General features: G+C 51.9%; 1 protein-coding gene across 12 annotated transcripts in view; it reads right to left on the bottom strand.

Annotated features, from left to right (window-relative positions):
• Septin8 (septin 8) overlaps positions 1–13,377 on the bottom strand; it is a 28,117-nt gene that overhangs the window by 3,443 nt on the left and 11,297 nt on the right. For 3 of the 12 annotated variants that reach the window (XM_032911668.1, XM_032911656.1, XM_032911655.1), the window contains exons 2-9: positions 12,280–12,400; positions 10,157–10,352; positions 9,648–9,834; positions 8,661–8,822; positions 8,063–8,159; positions 7,496–7,664; positions 7,205–7,337; positions 6,895–7,085 (exon numbers count right to left, since the gene is read on the bottom strand). In XM_032911668.1, coding sequence (XP_032767559.1) covers positions 6,895–7,085; positions 7,205–7,337; positions 7,496–7,664; positions 8,063–8,159; positions 8,661–8,822; positions 9,648–9,834; positions 10,157–10,323 — 1,106 coding nt within the window. In that variant the 5' untranslated portion in view covers positions 10,324–10,352; positions 12,280–12,400. The other 9 variants (XM_032911667.1, XM_032911664.1, XM_032911666.1 and 6 more) reach the window with 6 other exon arrangements.

Genomic DNA, 13,377 nt, shown 5'->3' with positions numbered 1-13,377 from the left:
TTGGTGTGCTTAGCAGCAAGCTCCTTTACCTAATGAGCCATTTCGCCAGCCCTTGCTTTTTTATTTTTATTGTTATTATTTTCCAAGCACAAGTTTTGCAGCCCAGACTGACCTCAAACCTAAAATCTTTCTGCTTCAGCCTTTGGAGTACTGAAGTCAAGGGCTCATGGCACTACACCCGGCAGTTGGGGGTTTCTGTAAAAATGCCTTGGATGCTTCTCAGTGCTGTTGGAGATCTACTTCCCACTAATGGAACCCTGTGCATCTCTCACTAGTCATATATTCCTGGAACCCTATTGCTCGGATCTTCTACAATAACCATCTACCAGGTAGGTAGGTCCTGGGGGGATAAGAGTAGGGGAGCTGACAGTTGCTAGGAACCTGGCATTCAGACATTTCTAGTTACCTAGAGCAAGCAGGCAAGGTAGACTTGCTGACTGGCATCCTGTGTTCCATCCAGAGGACAACATACGGGAGTGGACACTGTTTGGATGGGATTGCACCAGGGTGGGTACCCTGTGGCATTGGGTGCCTGCTACACAGCACGTCAACCTGTGGTCCAGGTGGCTCTAGCTGTAACCTGTCCCCAGGCTGATGTTATTCTCAAGCAGAGGGCCGCCCTGAGATCCCCATACGAGTAAGGACATGGCCTGTTGCTTTGTACATCTACAAAGGGAATAATTCTTCGTTTTTTGTTTTTTTTTTTTCATTTTGTTTTATTTTGTTTTTGTTTTCGAGACAGACTTTCCCTATGTAGTCCTGGCTGTCCTGGAACTAGCTCTGTCGATGAGGCTGACCTCACACTCAAAGCGATCCCTCTGCCTCTGCCTACCAAGTGCTGGAATTAAAGGCATGTGCCACTACCACCTGGCTACCAATGAAGTGATTCTTCTAGGGCAGCTCCCACTGCCAACACAACACTGTGCACTGTTAGAGACCAAGACTGTGAGGGGCAGGGGTCTGTCCTCCGTGCCTCTTAGTTTTCAATGACTGACACCCCTCACTCCAACCTACAAATGGGGGTGCCTATAGTTGGTAATGCAAACACAGTCACTTTTCTTCTGTCTCTACCTGGGAAGATCAGGGACCAGTGAAGGACTGGGGCCACAGGAAATGGAGGTGTGAGTCAGCCCAGAGGTGGCTTGATCTTTCCAACCACCAGAACTCCCAGGCTTCCACCTCCACAAAGCCACCGCAGGGCCACTCGCGGCCCACCCCGTCACACCTTATTTTAACAATGAGCACATTTCCACTCTTCCCCGTGATCCTGCTGGGATGCCAAGCTTAAGCTCAGGAATTAAGGACACGGATAACTAAGGTTCAAATCCCAGCTCTTCCCATTACTTCCTGTGTTGCCTTAGGTAATTATGAAACCTCTCTGGGTCTCCCCCGTAAAATGGGGGCAGTAATAGTTCGGACGGTGAGGCTGATATAGCTGTTAGAGCACGTTGTTACAGGAGCTGAGAACACATAGTGAACTGTCTCAAGCCAACCTTCCTTAATAACGCTGTAAACTCCCTGGGGGTAGTGTACGCTTTTCCCCGGTCTCGGACCTTATAACTCAAGAGCCACAGACTGCAGCTTCTCTTTCCCGTGATTTCTCCAGCCCACGAGCATTCAAGCACAAGTGAATGCAGCAGGACTCACTGGGAAAACGGCTTTCAGGTGTGCCTCCACAAAGGCCACAGCGGAAGTAGGCTGCATACTGACACAGCTACAGGATATTAATAGGCTCAAGAAACTCGAAAGCAGAAAAGCCACTGGCCAAAAATGACACCATTAAAAAAACTCAAAATAAATGCAAAATTTAATGAAAACAAATGAGTACAAAGTGGATGGAAAGGAACAGAAACAAGTCCGTGGATGGAGGCGTAAACGGATGGACAGCTGGAGTGGTTTTAGACATGCATGGGAACGTAACAGACAAGCAAGCTGGCTTTCCTGGGCCTCTTACCCAGTGTGAGCCCCAGACAAGGGGAGTCCACACAAACGTACAAACACACAAACATATGCAGGGTCAGTCTGCACAGTCACACGGTGCCATAATTCACGCCACCCAGTGCAAGGGAGAACACACAGCCTGGTTGGCCTGGGATATATCTGCTTGATGGCTGTTGACTTGTTTTCTTAGTGCTGGGGAGAGAACCTGGTCCCCAATCACGCTAAATACATTTGCTAGCCATGAGTCACGTGTCTGGCATTTTTTTTTTTTTTAATTTTGACATGGGGTTTTGTTAAGTGACTTACTATGGCCTTGAACTTCTGGTTCTCCTACCTCAGCCCCCTCAGTGCCTAAGTAGCTGACAGGATTATCAACATCAAAAGTACGGGTTTAGACCACAACTTACATGGTGATTCTACCACAAAACAAAATGACTGAGGGAAGACACATAACAGTAAATGTCAATGGGGTCCAATGGCAGTCCTCCTGAAGCCAACAGATGACTGGAGAAACGGGCGTAAATCCCAGCTGCGCATGGGGTCACATCCCTCAAGGGGCAAGCCTCTCGTTTGTCTTGCATGACAAAGATTAATTTAACCTCAGCTAAATAAAGGTAACAAAATTCCACACAGGGGTAGAGCTTGCCACAACTGAGGGATCCATGGAGGGAACTTAGATCCTAGAAAATTCCAGTCAGGTTTCCCGGGGATGCGGGCAAGCTTTAGGCCAAAGGTGGGCACTGAGCATAACAGCCTTCCAATACGCCCATGTTTGGTGAGCTGCAGGGGATGGTGGTAGAATTTGCTGGCTTCGGAGTTCTCTGCATGGACCATGAGCCTGCAACTCTGTCTTTTATGCAGCCAGAATCCAGCCTGGTCATGGGGAATTTTTCCTCAGAGCATCAACAGACCTTATTCCCCTGCTGTGAGTCACCTCTCACAGATGCCACAGGCCTTTGGGGAGTTGTGCCTCAGGGAACTCACAACCACCTTCCCCTCCAGCTCACTCTGAATGAACCACCATATCAGAAGGACAGGAAGGAGTCAGACTGGTCCTGGGAGAAGTGAAGCAGGCCTGGCAGAAAGGGGGAAATGGTGGTGGAGAAGGAGATGAGGGTCAAAAACTGAATGCAGCACGGACCAGTGTGGCCCCCTCTGGTTCTCAGAATGAAGTGTATCTTCTCAGGGAGCCCAGAGCCCAGGCTGGAGCTGGGCCAACACTAAGGACACTAGTCTTTAACCCCAGTTTCGACTCTGAGGCTTGCCAACTACCAGGAGCAGAGAAAAAAAAAGGCTGCTAGTACTTTTCCTGTTCTCACTTTGTTTTTGAGACAGGGTCTCAAATAGCCCAAGCTGGCCTCTGCCTCACTGTGTAATTGAGGCCGGCCTCTGGCTTCCTACCTCCCAAGCGCTGGCACTACAGGACTGCACCATCACACCTGGCAGCCATTTTCTTAAAAGTGTCTACCTGGGAAGTATAGCTGGAGGGGACAGTCTTAGTCTCTACTGTTTTGTCTTTCTTCTCTCTTTCCTTCTCTCTCAGATTGTCCTAATGCTTCAGACACCTTTATTTCCCTGCCCTGTGACTCAGTCAGGAAAGAAGTAACAATGACCTTGACGGACAGCCTTCTCCCCTGAGCACACTGGCTGGGTGTAGGTGGCTGTTTGGAGTCAAACACTGAACACACATGCAATTGGTCCCTGTCACAGGCAGCACCTCTAGGATCTGGGGCTGTTGTTCCATTTACATTCACAGTAAAAACGCCGGGCGTGGTCTCGTTCGGGGTCCACTTCTGTCCATAAAGAAGTCCCAAACACTGGCAGAATAGGAACTTTATTCCCCACCTCTCCCTGTGTACTAGAGGGGTGCTCTCAATGTAAGAAGGTTTAGAGATCTCTTTAGTTTAAAAAACAAAAATCAGGGAAATCTGTGTTACTTATGAAAATAATGGGAGAGATAGGTTATTATTTGTCTTTAGAACTGGTGCCAAAATAAAAATTTAAAACTGTTGAAAAAGTTATTGAAATTAAGCTCTAGGTTAGAAAAATTAAAACAAAGAGGAACCAGGCGAATTCTGCAGCATGTATCTACCAGACCGCAGGGCAGGCCTAGGGCACCACATGAGTCGCCGGCTTGACGAAGAGTAATGAGGCCTAGCATCACTGGCTGGGGCCATCACCAGAGCGGCACATAGCTGCTCCGTCAAGGAATAGTGACACTGTAAATGGAAGACCAGCCACCGACTCTGGAAAAAATAAACCTTGTCAGTTTTGAATTCCAGCATTCATGGCTTTGACGCATTTGCATAGAGAAGGGTAGCTGGTCAGGCCCAGGCAGCCTGAGGCCATCAGGGAGGGACAAGGCAAGGCTGTAAACACTGGAGTCTGTACGGGCTCCCAGTCCGTCCTCACACCATGTTATGGGAGAAGGGTCACAAGGTGTAACTCAAGCAGTTTAACCCATGAAAGCCTAAAGTCCGCTCTTGACATGTAAGTCTGTGCGTGCTTTAACTGAAAAATAAAAATAAAACAGAACAGAACAAAACAAAGACACATTAAAAGACACGCAGACCAAATCGAACAGAAGCAAAAAGACAGCACTGGGCACTGGGAAAGAGCAGTCAGTTTGGCATTTGTGACGAGCAAAGCAGGGAACTCGCTTCAGTTTGTGGCGTCCCGGGCTGAGGGTCAAAATCTGATTGGGAAGTAATTTCGCAAAAAATTGATTAAAATTTAAAGAATATGAGTATAAACCAACCAAAGCCGTTTAACTAAATGGCCGCGAAAGCATCCACTCCCCAAATGCATGCCTGGCCCACCCTATCCCAGTGAGCCAGTGCAAGAGGAAGTGAATCCTAAACGCTGAAACCCCAACTCTAGCGCCTTAGGTACAGATGCCTGGGAACCAGCATGTGCTACCCACCACACCTACCTGGTCCTGGGGCTTCTCTCACTTTCTCATTTGGGGATACTGACTGCCAACCTCTACTTCCCCAAGATAGCCTGAACCAAGCTGGCAGGGAGCGGGGCAAAGTCATTGGAGTGTACAGACTCGGTCCTCTGTTCCCCCAAGAAAGAGGGGCATCTCTGAACTGCCAGCTTAAAGCCCACAATAGTTGCACCTCAACCTCCAAACTCATCAAACCAAGCGTTGAGCATGGGACCAACTGTAAACTTTCCTGACTGAGGGGAGCTGGGCCTGGGGTCCTTCCTGGGATCAGGTGAGCTGCCAGGCATCCAGATGGGCAAGACTACAAAAATGGGGAACTCTTGTCCCAAAGCAAATAGCAAACCTTGGGAACCCCCATGTACATCTAGTCCTGAGTGCTTTGTCTGCCCCAGAGAGAGAGAGAGAGAGAGAGAGAGAGAGAGAGATCGTGTCTATGCTTGTGCATCAGGGAATTCCACCTAAAAGTGAGGCAGGATATGAGAGAGTTCATGCACGAAGATGTATCTCAGGGCCACAGCTGACAAGCCACTGTGTGGTCCTGACCACTAGAGTCCACTGCCCCCAAGAATGGAAGGCCTGGGTGCATGCCTCCTTAAACAATACAGGGGGAAACAGGAGCCCAGGGTGAGAATGGATGGGCCTGCTTATTTTACGGGTTAGCAAGAAAACAGTGAGACCAATGCAGGCCAAGGCCCAGGGAAACTGAGGTTCATAGGAACACCAGGGTATGATGTGGCCTGAGTTTCTGAATGAAGGAAATGGGAGGCCGAGAGCCGCTGGAGTCAGATACCAGACTCCAGATAAGGACATGGGAAAGTGCTGCGCAGAACGCCAACATGGCTGCAGATGTAGGTAAGTGGTAGAGAACCTAGCTGGCATGTGCGAGGCCCTGGGTTCAAGCCCCAGAACCACAAAAATAAAAAATAAATAGCTTTAAAGAAAAGGCAAAGAAAAGAAGGAGGCAGCAGGGGTGAGTTGGAGTAAGCAAAGAAAACGCTAAGGTAGCATGACTAGGAGTCCTTCTGTCTGTCTGTCTGTCTGTCTGTCTGTCTGTCAAGCCGACATACCCAGGAAGAGCCTCCTTCCTTGCCATCTGCCACTCTCTACAAGAATTGCTCCAGCTCCTACAAGAGGGGCAGCCCTGCTCCCTGGCACAGCCCCAGAGCTCTGCCAGGAGCCGCCATGCTTTCAGCCCTGTAGGCCTTCCAAAGTAGCTGTGCAGAGATGACAGTGACTGGGATGGCGGGACCGGCCCAGTGTTATGAGCCACTTCTTGTATGAGTCCCTCTTGTTCTGGGTCACCATGTACCAGTCAACGAGTTTCACAAGCCCAGCCTCAGAGGCCAAGGGGGCCACATGCCACAGCCACTCAAGCAGAAGCACGGGGCCTGTGGAATCTGGCAGGAAAGGACAGTCCTGGCCTGACAGACTTGTCCCAGCCTCCTGTCGCTACACCCGCTTGGCTTCCCTGCTATTCACTGCCCATGTTGACCCGGCCTCCTTCGCCACAGCAGCGAAGAGGCCCCACATGTTGAGGGTGCTATGGGAGAACGAGGGAGGAGAGAGAGCAAAGACAGGGTAAGCACAAGCACGGGGCTGGATGGAGAGTAGACGGCTGAGACAGAGATCCAGGGGACAGACACTGAGACACTAGTGCAAGAGCAAATGGAGGTGCAAACAGGTAACAAGCAAGTGAGGAGGTGAGGGCAAACTGCAGTGAGCTGGGGGCAGGGGGAGCAGTGAGTGTGAGGCTAGGGGTGAGCAGTGAGTGTGAGGATAGGGGTGAGCAGTGAGTGTGAGACTGGGGGTGAGCAGTGAGTGTGAGGCTGGGGGTGAGCAGTGAGTGAGAGACTGGGGGTGAGCAGTGAGTGTGAGGCTGGGGGTGAGCAGTGAGTGAGAGGCTGAGGGGTGGTGAGCAGTGAGAGAGAGGGACAGAGAAGTCGAGAGAGGCCTGACGGAGCCCTGGGGTAAGGAGCCAGCCCTAGGAGGGAGAGGCCACTTACTTCTTCTTGTCCTTGTCTTTCCTCAGAGGCTGCTGTGAGGTGGCATGTAAGGCCTGTGACTGCAGGGCCTCCATGGCTGCCTTCCGGCAGTTGAAGGCGTTGGTCTCCTCTTCCAGCTCCCTGCGCTTCTCCTCTACCTTGCGCTTCTCCTCCTGGTGGATCCGCTTCAGGTGCTCAAACTTCTCATGGAGCTGGGGGAAAAGGGAGGCCCCTGGGCATGGGCAGGACAGGACAGGTCCCCCCACCCCAGCCAGCCAGCCTGCCCTCTGACATTTCCTCCCCTCAGCCATGCTCCAGGCCTGCCACACACCTCCCGTTCCTTCTCCTTCAATTCAAGCTCTGTCTCCTTCACTTTGTTGACAAACATCTGCCTCATCTCTTCCTCCTTCCTCTGTAGCTCGCTCAGGAACTCCTTCCTCTTTGCCTCGTACGTCTCTTGGAGGCTGTGGAGACCCAAAGGAGAGACCAAAGGTAGAACTGAGGCAGTCACAGCAGTCAGGTAAGACGCTGAGGCCAGAGGACTCGGGGCTCCCACCAGCCTCTGCCTGAAGGCTCACAGGCCTGAGACAGCAAGCGCTGCTGTGACAAGAGTGGCTCTCACCTGAAGGGCTGGCTGTCACCATCACTGTCCTGGAAGCCCATCTCCTCCAACTTGCAGCGCCGGTAGAGCTCGTAGTGCCGACTGTGGGTCTGCTCACGCAGGTCCTCCATGTTCACCCGGATCAACATCTCCCGCAACTTCACGAAGTCACAGTGGTTCTCGTTCTCCACTAGAAGCAGGGGTGTAAGAGGCATGAGACAGTCATGCAGACAGGCATGTGGGGGCCGGGGAGTGGACAGCAGGGCAGCAGTCGGGTGCCTTGGTGGCTCCACAGCATCAGGAGGTAGGTGTGCAGGTAGGTGTGGGATGGTAAGACGGGGGGCCTCGGGCCTTCCACAGAGCAAACAGGAAGATGGTTGGGGGTACAGCAGACAATGTTGGGGGCCTCGTGGCTCCACTGCATGAGGTAGGCATGGAGCACAAGAGTGGCCGGATGCCTCAGGGAGCTCCTCGGAGCGAGGTGGCCATGCAGATGGGCAGAGGGATGGCAAGACAGTGGCCTCAGCTTGCAGGACAAGAAGAGACTGGGCCAAGGCCCAGTTGGGGATGTGCTTGCCCAACACTCACCCTGCACCACGCCCCAGGGGTACTGTCGTGCTCGAACCAGCTTGTTCCCCACCTTCACCTCCTCTGTGCTGCCCACCACGGCAAAAGGCAAGTGTGCCTGAAAGGGGATCCAGTTCTGTGTGAGCCCTCTGCTGGAGCCAGGGGACAGACTCTCTCGCTACCCCTGCACCCTAGAGAGGGCCTACCAGCCTTCTGCAAGGCTCTGGGGTCAGAGGTTGACTTCCTGTATCTTTCAGAGAACTGTTTTATGAGAACAGAGACCTGGGCATGCCTGTCTGTGAGGCGCTCTTCTCAGGAGCAAGAGAGATCAAAGACTGCAAGCCCGGTTCCTTCCAGATTCCCAAACCCCGCCATGCAACACATTCCCACCCAGAGTAGGACTCGAGACACTCAGATCTAGGGAACCCTTAGTGCAAACCCAACAAACACGTCCTCTAATCCCATGCCCACAGAACCTCTGGGAGGGCTGTGACGCCCACTCTCTGTGCTGAAGATGCTAAGGACAACATCCTGGGGATAGGGCTCCCAGGGTATGTGCTTCAGATTGGTGTCTCCAAGCCCTCTGGCTCTGGAGCCCTAAGGCTCCGCCCTCACTCACGTTCATGACCGCATTAATCTCGGCGACAGCCTCGTCGTCGGTGGGAAACTGGTAGATCTGGACTCCATTGCTGACCAGCTCACCCATGATCTTGATCTTGAACTTGTGGAGCTCGCTCTTGGAGATGGTGTCGGCCTTGGCAATGATGGGGATTATGTTCACCTGTGAAGGTCAGGGGGGCGGGGCAGCAGGTTGGTTGGCTCGTCTAAGTTATGGTCACTGACTGTGGACAAGCACTAGGAGCAGGACACCAGGAAGAGAGCTGCTCCTGATGAGCCAGAGCCACCCGTGACCACTGTGATGACCAGAACTGTAACAATGGCAATGTTTCCAAAGGCCCCACGGTTTGGTCACCCTGGGCATGCTCAACTTGGACCCAGGATGCTCTGAAGGTCTTACTTAAGTGGCCTGAGGCCTGACAGAAACAGTAGTGGTGACCAAGCTACCTAGTAAGCAGGTGAGGTGATGTAGGAGTAGCAGCTATGGAAAGGGCTTAAACTCTCCCAGGCCAAGGTTACCCCATTTTTCATGGTGATAATTGACCCCTGGAATAGAAAGGCAGTCACAGCGGCTGAGAGATCACTAGGAGGGGCGCTTGTCCTCCAGGACCCCAACCTTCCTTGACCTCCCATGAAACTGCACATTGCTCTCATTCGGAATCTAATTCTGAGACAGCATTCTCCTCTCCTAGTGAGTTCAGAAGAGAGCCGAGGGGAAGCCATGTCAGAAAGCAAAGAAAGAAGCAGAAATGGAAGGGGATACTGTGCAGAGGGTCAGCAGGAGGAGGCAGTCATTTCACAAGGAGCAAGGCTCCAAATGAGAAGGAAAGGGCTCAGGGCCAGTCTAGAAAAGCGCTCTGAATAGTTCAGTGAGGACCACAGAAAGCCAAGACTCCAGAGAACACCAAGCCAACCACAGCATAGCCAAATGCATCCAGAGGAAGATGGCAGAGGTCAGGTGAAGGGGGTACGGGGGGGGGGCATGTACCTTGCTATCTAGCTTCTTCATGGTCACCAGATCCAGGGACTTCAGGGAGTGCCCGGTGGGTGTGATAAAGTAGAGGCAAACGTGGATCCTCGTGTCATGGTAGTCAAAGAGGGAACGGCGAATCTTCAACTCCTCCTGTAGATAGTTTTCAAACTGCGTGTCGATGTAATCAACTATGGGCCTGTAACTACAGACAGCTTTATCACCTGGGAGGCAGACACTGGCTGCAGCGAGGGCAGCCCTGCAGAGCCCGAGCCAGGCTGTCCCCACTCTCCTCCCTGGGAACAGCTTTGCCCTATCAGGTATAGAAGGCTGGTTGACCCCTTCTCCTGTAGCCTCCCAGAGGAAGAACGGGTCTGCTCATGGCCCGAGACCTCAGCCCTCCCCTAGTAGCCTTCCTAGGTCACTTTAGGGCTATACAGAGAGAGCAGTTTGAGGTATAAAGTGCTCGAGAAGTGTTAGGACAGTACTGAGGAGGCTAGGTGGGGCCCGCCCTTCCCGCCTCTTGCCTGTCATCCTTATTGATCTGATCCCCAAAGCCCACAGCATCCACGATGGTCAGTTTGAGATGAACGTTACTCTCTTGGAGGTCATAGGTCTGAGGCCGCAGGCGTACACACTCTTCATGGTGACTGGCTTCTTCCGTCTCAAAGGTCGTGTTGAAGAGCGTGTTCATCAGCGTGGACTTGCCAATCCCAGTTTCCCCTGGAGTGGGGGAGGGGGGAGGAGAAGTGGGGAGGGGGGACAGCAAGGAGAGAAGTGAATACTAAGGATAGAACAGGGCTGTCTCTAGCTGGCAACTAGGTGAGGTGGGCTCTAAGACCCTTAGCTCCTGAGCGAGAGAAGGGAAGCCGCCTACTCCATCCTTGGTCTCTGGCAATTGCTCAGTTGTAGAGAACTTGCCTGGCATGTATAAGGCCCCGGGGTTCCATCCCAGCACACACACACACACACACACACACACACACACACACACACCCCAAACAAAAACAGGTCTGTGAGATGGCTCAGAGGGTAAAGACAAGGCCTGGTAACTGAAGTTTGATCCAGGGGACCCACATGATAGGACAGAAACAACTGTTCAGCTTGCCCCATCATGGACTCCTCAAATAAAATGAATAAATGTGTTAAAAAAAATAGAAGGGAGAAGAGGAAGGGAAAGATAAAAACAGTATTCAGAAGGAAGAGTCATAGAGGAAGCTTTTGATGTACGACACAGCTGGGTAGGACATGTGACATTTCCCCAGGGTGTGGGGGAAAGTGTTAGGCTATGGAGATCCCACTGTATGCTGGCTTCAGTCACAAAACATCCTGAGCATCATCCTTAGGCCAAGGCTACAGGAACAGGACCTGAAACCATCAGTTGCTGGTCCCTGCAGCCTGGGCAGCCTCCGGTCCACATGGTCTCCTTCCCAGGGGATACCTGCACGGGGCCTTGCAGAGTCTTTGTGCCTTGGACACATGGAGCTCTGCTCCCACCCCATCACACTGTGTTTGTTCTGAAGTGTGTTAGAGATGATGGTGTCAGAGCAGGGTCTGGCTCACCACTGTATCCTTGTCACACAGTAAGGAGACATGTTTTTAAAAGATTTATTTTTATTTATGTGTGCATGTGCAGTTACCCATGGAAGCCAGAAAGAGCCGTCAGGTTCCTTGGAACTTGGGCCATGAGTAGTTGTAAGGCACCTGACATCAGTGCTAGGAACAGATGTCCGGTCCTCTGGACAGCAGCAAGTGCTCTTGACCACTGGGTCTTCTCTGTAGCCTTGCGGATTTTTAAAATTTGTTTACTTCTTATTAAGATTTATTTATTTTATGTGTGTGGGTATTTTGCCTGCATGCACAGAGATATGTGTACCCATGCATGCCTGCTACACTGGAACCTCCAGCACCGAAGTTAAAGACAGGTGTGAGACGCCATAGACGCGCTGAGAATGGAGCCCAGGTCCTCTGGAGGAGCAGCCCATGCTCTTAACCTCTGAGCCATCTCTCCAGCCCTGATATTTTTTTTAAAGAAATGAATGAACTAGTGACTGTGACTCTCTAATGATAAACACCCATCTTTAGTGTTTAGACAGCACTTTCACGGGACCACTTCTGTTTCCTCTTTGTGCCAACTCTGAGTCAGATCCTGAATCTTTTTTTTTTTTTTTTTTTTTTAAGATTTATTTATTATGTATACAGCGTTGCACCTGCATGTACATGTGCAGGCCAGAAGAGGGCACCAGATCTCATTATAGATGGTTGTGAGCCACCATGTGGTTGCTGGGAATTGAACTCATGACCTCTGGATGAGTGCTCTTACCTCTGATCCATCTCTCCAGCCCTGATTTTTTTTTTTTTAAAGAAATGAGTGAACTAGTGACTGTGACTCTCTAATGATAAACACCCATCTTTAGTGTTTAGACAGCACTTTTCACGGGATCACTTCTGTTTCCTCTTTGTGCCAACTCTGAGTCAGATCCTGGATCTTAATCCCATTCTTGACCCTGGCAGAGGCAAAACTAAATCCCGGACCCAAGATCTCTCTCCACTCGGGAGCCCCTCAGCCCAGCTTCGTAGGAGGCTAGCACAGCAGAGCACTGGCTCCAAGGAGTCTCATCCATCTTCTGCCACTGACCAAGCCACTTACCCACACAGAGAATGTTGAAGCTGAAGCCCTGAGTGACTGACTTGCTGACCAGCTGGTCAGGGAGGCTGTCGAAGCCCACATGGCCACCCAGGGACAGGTTCCGGGGCTCAGGCTCTGCGTTCTGCCAAGAAAAGCACAGCAAGACAGTGAGCCCCCAGGAAAAGATGTGTGTGTGTGAGCCTAGCCCTGACCCCAGTGCCTGTGTTCTTGGCACAGCCCAGGACACACCTTGAAGGCACCAGGATTCCAACCCCACGCCCCATTCTCACAGAGGGGTCCCTGAGTCCCCCCACACTTTGGAGACAGGCTAGCCTTGAACTCGCTATCCCACTGTCTGGTCTCCAAAGTGTTCAGACGACAAGCGTGTGCCACCACACCCAGCTCCTTGGTCTTTCTCGTTAAAAAGGAACTCCTGTGGTCCAAAACAGTCTTGAATTTGCTGCATAGGCAAGAACGACATTCAGCTTCCTACCTCTGCTTCCGCCACCTGCGTGCTGATATTACAGACATGCTCCTCGGGCCTGGTTGGTGTGGTGCTGAGGACCCCAGGGCTTTATGCATGTTAGGTAAGCACTCTGCCACTTGAGCTCGATCCCCAGCCCTCCTCTGGATCTTAAAAAGCCCAAGAGGCCCAGGTTGGAGGGTATATTTCAGCAGGCGGGTCTGAGGAAGGTGGGAATGTTGCCACTCCCTCCTAGGCCTTTCTTTCCCAGGCCCTCCTCATTGAGCGCATCAGAGGGCCCTCCTGTCAGGCTGGGCTGGTGATCCTCGGCCCCAGCTTTCCACTGCTCAAGACTCCAACAGAGTTCCCGCAGGGACCTTGCTAGCAGAACCAAGACTCCCAAGGACAGACAGAGCCAGGACCGGGGCTCGAGGAAGGCTTCTGCTTCCTTCTCAGTGGTCGTCCCTGGAGACATCAGGCTCTGGGGGCTCCATCCTTGCCAAAGCCATGGCTGTTTAAGAAGAAGGTTCTGGGAGAGAATGTGGAGGCCTGACCTTGTGGGCAGCAGGCCCTAAGGGTGCAGGAGCCACTGCGTTTGGTCTGCAGCACTACTGAGAGAAACGATAAGGCCCAAAGACAGAGTCATGGCTGGACTC

Source organism: Rattus rattus, chromosome 9 (genome assembly GCF_011064425.1).
Source record: "Rattus rattus isolate New Zealand chromosome 9, Rrattus_CSIRO_v1, whole genome shotgun sequence".
NCBI classification, from domain to species: domain Eukaryota; kingdom Metazoa; phylum Chordata; class Mammalia; order Rodentia; family Muridae; genus Rattus; species Rattus rattus.
This window is presented reverse-complemented; position numbering and strand designations above follow the sequence as displayed.